This window comes from Pinus tabuliformis, chromosome 6, assembly GCF_031772625.1.
Source record: "Pinus tabuliformis cultivar Carrire ecotype Pingquan chromosome 6, CPIR1, whole genome shotgun sequence".
Taxonomy (NCBI): Eukaryota; Viridiplantae; Streptophyta; class Pinopsida; order Pinales; family Pinaceae; genus Pinus; species Pinus tabuliformis.
Window position 1 is genome coordinate 114025661 of NC_142292.1, and position 12675 is coordinate 114038335.

At 37.2% G+C, this 12675-nt stretch overlaps 1 protein-coding gene across 1 annotated transcript; it reads right to left on the reverse strand.

Annotated features, from left to right (window-relative positions):
• Positions 1 to 219: 219 nt before the first annotated feature.
• Positions 220 to 10757, reverse strand: LOC149257600 (ATP-dependent 6-phosphofructokinase 6-like). Its single transcript, XM_089414433.1, has 14 exons — positions 10247 to 10757; positions 6181 to 6227; positions 5858 to 5897; positions 5656 to 5718; positions 5428 to 5565; positions 4659 to 4817; positions 4492 to 4545; positions 3939 to 4007; positions 3215 to 3344; positions 2779 to 2819; positions 2067 to 2291; positions 1894 to 1942; positions 1479 to 1633; positions 220 to 1141 (listed from the first exon to the last, which is right to left on the reverse strand). The coding sequence occupies exons 1-14, from the start codon at positions 10562 to 10564 to the stop codon at positions 821 to 823; spliced, it is 1809 nt and encodes a 602-aa protein (XP_089270559.1). The 5' UTR covers positions 10565 to 10757; the 3' UTR covers positions 220 to 820.
• Positions 10758 to 12675: the final 1918 nt, after the last annotated feature.

The following is a 12675-nucleotide window of genomic DNA, read 5'->3' on the forward strand; positions in this document are numbered from 1 at the left end:
TTGTTGGCCAGTCATGAAGACTCTTCTCAACATGTTGCTTGTAAATTACTTTTTTGCTCATTGGTCATGTTGACAATTTTCATATATTCCAGTACCAATTGTCGTTTAATGGAGGAAAAAAAATCAAATATTGCTATGGTCGTCCTGAAACTCTGCGTAGAGGATGAGTAGGTAATAGAATGCATAATGACAAAGGCCGTGACAAAAAGCATCCTCAGATATTATAAAAAATCATTGGATTATAAAAATCTATTCTATAAGCAATTCTTATAGAGAGGCACAGAGGCATCGTACAGTCAATAACAAGGAATGCAACAGTACAATCTTGGAACTGGATATTAAATCTGGGACATCCCTGCATGTTACGGGGAATTGAATGGTAATCAAATAAATGATTTGTATCAGATACTCCAAAAATGTTTTGCAGCTTCGCTCAATGAGAGCCTTGTAATAAAATGAGACCAAATTCTCGTTGCACACCTCTTTTACTGTTATTTTCAAAAACTTTTAAGAAGCAACCTTCAAAGCAGGTTGAATCTGGTAACTTCGACAAATAGGTTGAAGCACACTACAGGCTTGGAATGGCTGAGACAGGAACGTAGATAATATTTAAAAAACTCCAAGAATGTGCTTCATGGCGTCTCGATCTATTACACCACCACAGTTGTGGAATACATATAGGTACATATAGGTTCTCCGTGGATAGAGATATGACAATCACAGTTACTTCCTCATCGTAAATCGACATTTTGAAATAGCCATGTAATATTCAATGGAGCGTTTTAGAACCCTTCACATCGTCTCTTCTTTCTTCATCCCTTCACTTCAAGGAACCCTGTGCTTTCTTTAAAGCTACACCATTCTCTGTTTGGGGTAGCTCTGCTTTCCTCCCATTCAGACCATTCTCTTGGTGAGAAGAGTCCACTTTCTTCTCAGCAAAAGCATTGCCTTGGCGAGCAGGGGAACTAATTGTCTCTACATGGGCATCCGATTCTTTCAGCGTTTTAGTCGATTCCTTTTTTTTCTTAGCAGCCCCCTTTATCTCTTCATGTCTTAGGAAGCTTGGCTGGTTTGTAGAAGAAAGCAACCTAGCCCACATGCGATCACTGGTCTTCACTCGGTTTTGAGTCTCTGTGATACGCTGCCAAAAACGATAAAAATACCTGAGTTGAGTATGTTAAAGCAGCACCTTCTTTGAAAACTCAAAACAGAATCCAGCTAAAGGTATTTAAATAGTATGCCACATTTTGCCTAGTAAACTCTTATGAAGATTAAATACGGACTGTAGTCTGTGATTAAATAAGCTGAGTCTTCAACATTAATTAGATAGACCAAATCCTGAACGCGTTCCTTAAAGACCCAGGTGTTGCTATTGTATAGCTATAAATTTGACATAAAAATTTCTTTAAAGTTCCTTTCCATTCCCCCTCTGAGAAATGCATCTTTTGTTATTGTGGTAGTTGGGAAAGCACACTTACCGAAATTGGAATATAAGCATGTTTGCCATTTACAGGCCCAACGGTGAAGCCCGTGTACCCTGCCATGGCTCCATGAACGGCACTTTGCGCAAGAAGATAGCAGTAGACGTTGTCTGATGCATTGCTCGGAATGGCACGGATCATGTAAGTTGGGTCTGCAGAAACATATGTCCAGATCGAAGGATGTAACAAGTGAGCAGTTCGTTTGATTAAAAAAATGAATGATTTTATAATATGGATCCGAAAAGTTTAAGAATCTCAGAAAGCAAAAATTGTGGGCTTTGAACACAGACAAATAATAAGAAGTCTGGCTGTGCAAATAAATCGGCTGGGAAGATCATGCTCCTGCATTTAAGTGACAGAGAGCATCGTATGAAGTCATAAAGATCATTTCAAGTTACATGGAGCAACGTACCAATATACTTCAAGTTGATAACTTGTTTGCGTTCTGTGATAAAATAACCCTGCATATGACAAATTGCAGAGCATTTTAATTTCTAAATCATAACAAAAACTCGAATTTGCCATCCTTGTTGGGAACTTTATTGATCAATCATCAAATTAGTGCAGTATTATCAATGAACTCACCTTCAGTTTCTGGGAGAGCCATAAACCAACATCAAGGAGCAAGCGATTTCCAGAGGCATCATGTTTATCCATACTCTGCATAGAATCAGCAACAAGCTCTTGTCCAGCACCTTCCGCCACAACTATCACAGCATGCCCATTTTCCCGTATGCGTTTGTTGATAAATTCATAAAGACCGCCTTCACCTTCTAGATAGAATGGTGATTCAGGGATGAGACAACAATCCTGCACAAACAAGGATGCCCAACCTTCAGCAGACAAAACTTATGATATGTTATACAGATTCCCTCAGACTAAAGTTTAAACTTTAAACATTAAAAATCCGTCACGTAATGTCAGAAGCTTCAAAGCCTGTCACAACCTTTGAATTTCCATTAATAACATCAATGCACTTGAGCTCATATACACTTTGGTTTGCATCTAGATTCTAGTTTCAGCTATACATTTCTTCTGGGCTAAATTGAAATTTTTAAAGGCAACCAACGATATATATAAATAGTGCAGTGAAAATTGGTGAAAGAAAAATCTAGCAATGAAAATTTAAAGTGAGGATAGAGAACATCTAGCGAATTTATGGTAACCTCGGAATTAACAGTATCTGCTTTAACTGATAATCCCATTCCTTAGTTGTTAGTAAATGCCACTAGAAACTAGGCAGCTAATCATAAAAACAGATGATCCTCAGTAGAGCTGGATAAGAACAAGTCCTTACCACATCCCGGTTGGCAAGAGTGGCATACATGGCAATGTACCCTGCACCACAATACCAGTAATTCATTTATTAGCACTGTAAACGCCAGAATATCTAGAAAATCAATGGATGATGTCATATCAATTTCCAGACTGACTTTAAAACTTAGTTTACTAACTGAAAGAACCTTTCACTTTTTGCTTATCATGTATTATCTCCTAACGAATTTGATCCCATAAAGAAAAAACCAAAAAGATGTCTGCATGAGTAGTTTAACCAAATTACCAATGCCATACTTGAAGCTTCGTTTCTTCATAAATAAGCTCTTTTAACCTCTTGATTATGAATTTGAATTATTTCATTACGACTTTAGACCTCTACAGTTATAACTACTAAAAATGGTCGCATAAGTCTGGAAACGAAACATTTGTTAGCATCCTCACAACTTATAACTCACCACTGTAACGACCCATAAGCTTCACAAGACCCACTCCATTCTCAAAACTCTCCGCTTCAACATGAGCTGCATTGATTGCCCTTTGTGCTTCCTCCACAGCGGAGTCAAAACCAAATGACCTATCTATGACCTGACAGTTCCCAAATGGAATTCATTACAAACATAATTAAAAATATAATTAATCAAGTACTCTTGAATCTAACAAGATTAGAATGGAAAATAGGAACCCTACAAAGAATTAATGATGTCACATGGTTCAGGTTCGAGGTCTGGTTCGGCAATGATTTGGTTCAGTTTGAGTTCAAATTTTTTGATGAGGTTCGCCATTAGGTTAGTCTATATATATATATATATATAATGAATTATAGGATAAAATAGTAAGAAATCAACATCAGTAAACATCAAAAATGCTATTACAGACGTTGAAACTACAAAACTACAAGGATAAATTACAAGCTTGAGTTGTGACATGAAGTTATGAGTTTTGATCTATAGACTTGGTCAATGGCTATGAGGTTCGATGAAGTTTGCCGAACCTCAAATTTTTTTAAGATTCGCCAAAATTAAAGTTCGACCAACCTTGTAACATATCAACGTACACGTATGTCATATTCTGTCATATTCTGAATCAGACAGTTAAAAAGAAATTAACTGGCAACCGACTTCAGGAACTTAAATTCACAATGTTCAGGTGTACATATAAAATTGGAAAAGTGAATCCTACCGCAATGTCATTATCAATAGTCTTAGGAATCCCAGCAACGGCCACTTTTAAACCACGCCGTCTAATTTCCTGCAAAACATTCAACATTTATAATGGTAAACATAGGTGATACAATAAGAAGCAGAAGAATTTGTACACTGTGAAGCAGATATCAAAAGTTTTTAGAAGATAGCGAGTGACATATCAGAACGCAGCCAAAATAACCACAAATATCAAACAGAAGAAAATAGAATTCGACCTTATAATCATTAAGAGGAAAAAACAAAACCTCGAATATCAAACAAAAGAACATAGAATTTAACTCTAGAAACTTTAAAATTAATAGGATAAATATTAAGATACATCGGACACCTAGTTCTTGGGGGTAAAGTGCAATGAGGTTCGTCTAATCCATTTTGGAGCCAGTTTTAACTTTTGAGGCACCGTGGTGTGCTGCTACTACAAACTTCCTACCCTCAAATCCCTGAAGGTACGAAAATAACTTAATCCTAGAACTCATACCATATGCAGAATTCCAATTATGGTGACGAGACAATATGTAAATAGTGAATACCTCGTGAATAACATTTGCTCCTCTCTGGGTTCCATCACCTCCAATTATATAGACCTGTTTTCCAACATAGCAAAAGTTTTATACTTTCAGTTAAATCAAATTTTAATGGAATGCATAGAGTATCAGGTAGGAAATATACTCATTATATTAGATGAGTAAGCAAGCACCTGATTAATGCCACGGTCTTGAATGCTATCAACTATTTTTGAAGTTACATGGCCACCCCGTGAAGTACCAAGAATAGTGCCTCCACGTTTGTGAATGTCATTAACAATCTTTGGGGTTAATGAGATTGTATTGCGAGCGTAAAATCCCTTATAACCTCCCTGCACAATAAGAAATAGAAATTTTAGCATTCATGACAACTGCACGAACCAATTCACTCAGCCAACCAAATAACCATGACTGGCATTGTCGCAAGGTTTTGTAACAGAAACTCTGAACATAAAGAATGTGCAGTATGCCAAATTATTCTGAACATAAAGAATGTGCACTATGCCAAAGTATTTGGTAAAATGGTATTCAGAATTACTAGAGGCGAGGTTGCCATATAAACCTAAAAACTCTGAAATCCGAAAATTGGTTTTATGATTAATTTAGTGAGAATGCAATGCATTCAGAGATTAGCACAACGAAGGAATCCACAAAATGGCATGGACTTTGGCATTAATATGGAATGATAATGAATGGCAGCAATACTAACTCCGAAGAAATCAAAATTACATATGATTTATTTATTGAGATTGCAAACTTTAGAAGATATTATGAAGGAAAGAAGAAAATAGTATGGAATTTGACATTCATGGGAATTTCATGATAAAGAACAGCAATCCTAACTCAGAAAATTCTGATCCTAAAGGCCTTTCAATCACCATAAATGCTATTTTGTTACGGCAATTAGCACCATGAGAAATAATGGCATAGATATCCACTTACCTCAATCCCAAGGACTTCTTGAACTCCATACATATGCCATAAACCACATACAATTTCACGGATGACAGTATTAAGCCCAGGGCATAAACCTCCACATGTTACTATACAAGCACGCACTTCATTTGGCTCAAAATAGACCTGTTGAGCAAAATCAACATCACAATGTCAAATAGACCATAGTTGAGAATTTACAATCATACTGAAATTTGCTTCTATGAAATGGCGTACCTTTTCACGTGGCCCTGCACGACGAAAATGAATTCCACTAGGTCGATTCAATCGCACAACAATCTGGAACATGGATGGAAAATTCACATATTCAGATCTTGAACTAGATCAAAAACAAAATAGGGATACAAAAGAAGCTATCATGAAAAGATATACAAGATAATAGAAAACCTATGGTTTATCATTAGAAGTAGGAACTTACATCTTCTGCAACCACATCATCTGGATGAACAAAGTACTGCCTGAAAATTGCCAAAACAAATGACATTACACTATGGAACAAAAGGAAACAACAAACAAAAGAACCCTTGCTGCCAGTCTGCAAGAGACTTCGTAATCTTTCAAAAGATCAGTGCAAAAGTATTTTCCATTGACACATAGCAAAACAATATAAATGATTTTTGAGTATTAAATTCAAGACAAAAGTTCCACTTCTGCGAATTAAAACCAAATGATTAACACAAAAAGTATCGGACATCAAGAAACAAACACAATATGATGAAAACGATTATGGTTAAAACTTACTCAACATCAGAATAGGCAGGATTGTCTTGTAAAGGATTTGGATAAGTCTGCATCACAAATAAACCACAAAAAAGGAAATTCCAATCAGCAGCAGTGATTGTTATGCTTTCTCAACTTTGAACTTAGTTAACATTACAAACTTATAAATATTTACAAAATGGAAAAAAAGGTTACGACTTTACAAGGAAACCATATAATACAAATGTAGTATCAACTCTTGATATGCATTCTGATATGGAACTATGGTTAGTCGATTCAGTTGGCTGTAATTTTTCTAATGTAAACAAATATTAAATGCATATATTGTAAAAGTGGGTACCAAAAGGCAAAATTTTTAGTTCAATAAATTGAAAAAAAAAACAAGAAAACGTAGCATAAAAATAGAATAAAAGCCAGTAATGCTCACTTTGGATGAACAGTGTTGAAACAAGTATCCATTTATTATTTCCAAAAGTGTTCAAATATATTCTCCATTTTTCAGAAAACCCAGTGAAAAAAGATACAATTTGTATCCATCGCATCTCTAGCCTAGCCAAAGAAGTATGGAGATATGTTTGAGGTAAGCTTCACCAGCCAGCTCAAAATCAAAATCTAACAAAATAACTTTAGTGGCTTGATTAGGTCTATCTCTGTTGACAGACGTAATCCTCAAATGTGGCCACGGCTATCTCATATTGTATGAGTAATGCATTTGGTTAGGCATTAATTATGGCTAAGACCATCATTTATTGCAACACTAGGTTAGAGTTAAGACTGCCTAATCAACTTCGACATGTAGACCCAATAAGCTTCTTGGGAGTGCACCCTACTTATGTGGACCCATCATCCCCTTTGGGAGGATGACCTACTTGAATTGTGCATAAAGACAACTCAAACGTTGTTTGTAAATCATAGTTTTTTGTCAATGAGCTAAAAGGTCTATGAGCACACACTACTTGAGATGTGTATAAAACCTTGAATCAAATGTCATTTGTCAATCATATTCTTCTATCATTGAGCTGAGGCTTTCCAATACAAGTGTTTTAAGCCTACACGCAATACATCTTTGGCATTTTCTTGTGGTTGACATATTTTCTCTTTTATGTGCATTTTTGCAACTTATATGTAGTGTGATAAAATTTTCAAATCTAAGTTACTTAACATTATCTGTTAAATAGGGTGCAAATCCTAGTTGGAGCGCACTCTCTTGCATTTAGATCCCAAGATCTATGCATGATATCTATTTTTGTAAACCCAAGATCTAAGCATAAGATCTATTTTTGTAAACCCTAGGTATCCCATCTCAATTCTATAAGAGAAAGGGTTAGGGTACGGATATATATTATTCATTCCATAGAAAATTCTGTCTAGTGAATCTTCCTGTAGCATATTTTATTCAGCATTAATGAAATAGCTGTAACAGGAGTTCTTGACTGTGATCTAAGTGTTACATTGTATGTTTTCTCACTGTATGTGTTTATGGGTTCTAGCGATATTCGGATGGAAGTTTTGATTAGCCTTTCAAGTCAGACTCTGTTATTTAACTATAGCAGCAGAATCTGTTTATCATTTATTTGAAAAATTCATCAATCCTAATCCCACAACATATGACAAGACTCTTCTCCAATTATAGGCACAAGCCGGGTAGCTGCATGATGTGACGTTTTATGTTATTCAAACATAGTAAGCAACCATGCTAATATGCATAACACAAATAAGGTAGTTTTTCCATTCTAGATGCATGTTAAATGTTGATAATCTATGACACATTTGAAAACCCACACGTAAAAAATAGAAGGCTAACACTGGAATTTGGCCAATCTTTGCCAAATTTGTAATTGTGAATTTGACGAAATTTTTGTACAATGTAGAAATGAATTTGGTACCCTCAAATACCCCTGCAGCAACTGGATTTTGTAATGTTCACATCCGATATCTGCAATTCCATCAATCTAAAAATATTTTGGCCAGATTTCAGGCCAAAAATGCCAGTTTTCCTTTCCACTATTTTGAGAGGCTGAAAGGGGGCCAATTCATAGCATGTTTAGACAACGGTCCACACAAGAATAGTAATTATTGGCAACAAAAAATAGCATCTGGTCATGGTGGATTCTAATCCCACAGCAGATGGATAGGGTCAGCCCCTAAAGACAATGACCCTCCTCCTAATGCATGAACAATCCTGAGAGCTCCCTAATGGGACTATCTGTTTTATTCGATCATGGAAAGTAATTAAGCATTACACAAATAATGGTGTTTTCCATTGGCCTAGACACATGTTAACCGCATACATCTATGACAGGTTAGGAAACCCACACACAAATAACAGATAGCGACTGGTCATAGAAGATCCTAAGCCCGCAGCACATAGATGGAACCCCGTCCATAAAGACAAAGACCCCCCTCCAGATGCAAGCACCATCCCTGAATCTGCATGATGGGACTTTCTGTACTATTCAAACATGGTAAGTACCTACGCGTTCGACACACAATGTAATTATATTCAATGACCTTAGACACATATTAATTGTATAACGATATGACATATTTGAAAACCTACATAGAAACAGTAATTTATGGAAACAACGGATGGCAGCTGATCATGGTGGATCTTAAGCCTGCAGGAAATGGATGGGAGCTTGGCCCTAAAGACAAAGATTATCCTTGTGATATAGGCACAATCCTGGGAGCTACATGATGTGACTTTGTGTGTTATTTGAACATGGTAAGTAACTATAATGAATTACACAAAGAAGTTTTCGCATTGAACCTAGAGCCTAAACACATGTTAAGTTTATAAGTCTATGACAGATTTGAAACCCACACACAAATACTAGTTTATGGCACCAACAGATGGAAGCATCCCATGGCAGATCCTAAGCCTGCAGCATTCATATGAATGGGACCTGACACCTAAAGACAAATACCGTCCTCCCGATGCAAGCACAATACCAAGAGCTGCATGATGTGACTTTCTATCTCATTCGAACATGTAAATAACTATGCAGTGCAGAAATACTGTAGTTTATTTGCAAGATGTGACTTTCTGTGTCATTCGAACATGGTAAAGAAACTACGCAGTACACAAATACTGTAGTCTTTTTACATTGACCCTGTACACATGTTAAGTGTATAAATATATGACGCATTGAAAATTCCCATATAAATAGTAATTCTTGGCCACAACTAAAGTCTGCAGTAGACGGGTGGGGGCAGGCCCCAGAAGACAAAGACCCCCTCATGACGTGTAGCCTAAATTGCCCTTTTGCGTTGTAACGGGATGGCTTTCTCTTTTCACCCTATAGAACTACTTTTTGTCTCAAGTCATTTCAAATCTCCAACTCTAATGTTAAAAAGTGAGCATTATGCATCTACCACTGTTAAATTAGATGCAATATATCTTGGACTTCTCAGATTGGACCATATATATCATGGACTGCAATGAATGCAGCACTGTCGAGTGCTTTTTGAGTGGGTATTGTACAGCGTTAACGTGCAGCGGACTGCAATGAAAGCAGCACTGTCGAGTGCTTTTTGAGTGGGTATTTTACAGTGTTAATGTGCAGCTGGGACTCATGACTCGATACAGAGAAATCAAAAGCAGACTTATCAGAAAAAATATAAAGTAAATAATATGTACACCTAATGAATCCATCCGAATTGAAATTACTGTAAAATAAAAGAAAAGACCCAAAAACTTGCAATAGTGATCTGAATTATAATGAAATTTTGTTAAACCAAAGATTTTCTTGGTCCCGAATTATATATTGTATCTTGGATACTGTAACGTCAGATTGGACTATATATATTATAGAATATAGTGCAATAAATACAGCAACGCCTGTGATTACAGATTGGAGCTATATATACGCAGCACTGCCTGTGATTACCAGTTGCCCTGTTAGATTGGATATGGGGCATTCACTGCAGCTTGGCGCTTATTGTTTTCCGCTGGGATGCAGCTAATGAGTCCATCCAAATTGAAAGAGACCTTATTAAAATCACGGTAAAATAAAATAGATGGCCCAAAAACTTGCCCGGGAGATACGAATTCTAATGACATAATAGCAAGCAAAGATTTTCTTACAGGTAAATTGGGCAGCCAGTCCGAGAGATGAGGAACGTCTTCAAGCACGGATCCTAAATCCGGGTTCCCTGTGTTGACCTCTGCTCTGGTAAAGACACTACCACTATTTCTCACAGCAGCTCGTGAAACGGTTTCCCTGCGAGCAAAACTGGTTAGGCTTCTGTCACCAGACAGGAACTTGTTCTTCAAAAGAATCCTGGTGCCGTGGCGCCTCCCATGGAAGAAGCCAGAGGGCCGAGAAGGTCGCCCTGTGTCGGAAGTGAGCGCCAAAAAAGAGCACTGGAGATTGGAATGAACCACTGAACCACAGCCGGCCATATAATGATACCTTTTTCACACAGTTTACTAATTTCGCCGCAGCTTTTATCACAGGAACAGAAACAATGGCAAAACAGTCCAGAAATCTGAGAGGGTGTCGGAAATGGGAATATGCAAACAGTTTAATGAAATCGCCTGTGTAAAATGTGGGTCTCCTGTCGGAGTTCTCTGCATTTAAATCAGGAACAGCGGATCCCAATCTTCTGGACGCTAACTGGGGTGAAAGTAGGGTTAGGTAAGGTTAACAGAATATTCTCCTCCGAATTCAGCAGAGGACACCTACCGCTTCTAGAGGTTGTTGAAGCTTGACTGACAGCAACGACCCTTCGAAGGATCCAACCAACAGGCGGTCAGTCGGCCACAACATGCGCACTATTTACGCGGGTCTGCTCGGAGGGACGACGGGTAGAATCTCGAGTGCGACGGCTGCCGGGCGGAGCGTTAGGACAGAGACGTGCCGCTAACACGTGTTGAACAGTAAACCAAACTTTCCAGTTTAATTGCCACGTGTTTAATTGCTGTGTGCCCTTATTGACTTCTGCAACGCTCTCGAATGATATTTCGTGTAAAGATTTTGCTTTTCGGTTATGTGGGGATCCGCTTTTCAAATAATTTGGTCTACACATTTGGACAAAGAGAGATTATTCGTCCGCGACCTTAGGAACTTTGTTAAGCATGGTTCAAAATTAAATATTTTCTTTCTCGTTTATTATTGTTCGATTTTAATATTCGTTACAAATTTTGATTTTAATATTTTTTAACTTTGGAAATTGTATTTTTTAATTATTATTTCGATAGTTTTATTTATAATTTCTTGTTATTTTTTTTTTTTTTTTTTTCCGAAGGTGGCAAAACCTATCAAACTCAGGTGTCAAACCAACAGTGAGGACAACCATTTCTGGCTGCTATCCGCGAATGTCGGTTTGACTCATCACTGTTATTTGATTTCAATATTCGTTACAAATTTTGATTTTAATATTTATTTTAATTTTGATATATATATATATATATTTTTTTTTTTTTTTTCAAAAGGTGGAAAAACCTATCAAACTCAGTTTGTCAAACCAACAGTGAGGACAGCCATCTCTGGCTGCTATCCGCAAATGTCAGTTGACACATCACTGTTATCAAGGAAAACCACGCCACCTGAAATAACTCGCTGGTGGTCCGTACGGGAGCAGGCTTTCACTCCTGCTAGATGCCTCTGGGTCTTGGGCCGTTAACCTGTTTCCTTACGTCCGAGGAAGACGAGCTCTTCTGCTAGATGCCTCTGGGTCTTGGGCCGTTAACCTGTTTCCTTACGTCCGAGGAAGACGAGCTCTTAGTCAAGCAGAAGCAGTTTTAGGGCATACTCCAGAGCATATATTTAAACTTTAAATATATATATATTTCATCTTTAATGTGTGAGATCATTCTTTTAAATATATTATTTCTATAGGGCCTGGAGTATGCCCTAAAACTGCTTCTGCTTGGCTAAGAGCTCGTCTTCCTCGGACGTAAGGAAACAGGTTAACGGCCCAAGACCCAGAGGCATCTGGCAGGAGTGAAAGCCTGCTCCCTTAGGAACCACCAGCGGGTTATTTCAGGTGGCGTGGTTTTCCTTGATAACAGTGATGTGTCAACTGACATTTGCGGATAGCAGCCAGAGATGGCTGTCCTCACTGTTGGTTTGACAAACTGAGTTTGATAAGTTTTTCCACCTTTTGAAAAAAATATATTATTTCTATATAATTTAGTTTAAATATTTACGTTTTGAGTTTTTAAATATTTTAATTTATATTTTTTAAAATTTTGGTATTATTCAGCTTTTAAGACACGAAATGTGTTTATGCATAAGTGAATGACTTGCTATATGTTTAAATCAAAATTTCATTTCAATTAAAATTATTTTTTAATGTGTTTTAATTCCAGCCTTTGACCACATAATTTTTAAAATCACAGATTTCTTTTCGTGACATATTTGAACGCCGGCGTAAACAAGAGAAAAAGAATACGAAAAGAGGTCGCCCATTGGAGTTCGTCAAAAGTAAAACGCATCGACAGAGACAACGCGGCCAGGCCATTAATTCCGAACGTTGACCGTTACTGGAATCATAAAACGGAGTCGCTAT

Coding starts and splice junctions, on each gene's coding strand:
- LOC149257600 (XM_089414433.1), bottom strand. CDS start 10,564: ATGGCCGGCTGTGGTTCAGTGGTTCATTCCAATCTCCAGTGCTCTTTT. Junction 2,292..2,778: donor CTCTTGCCAACCGGGATGTG/GTAAGGACTTGT, acceptor TTGTTTGTGCAG/GATTGTTGTCTCATCCCTGA. Junction 1,142..1,478: donor ATGCTTATATTCCAATTTCG/GTAAGTGTGCTT, acceptor CGTTTTTGGCAG/CGTATCACAGAGACTCAAAA.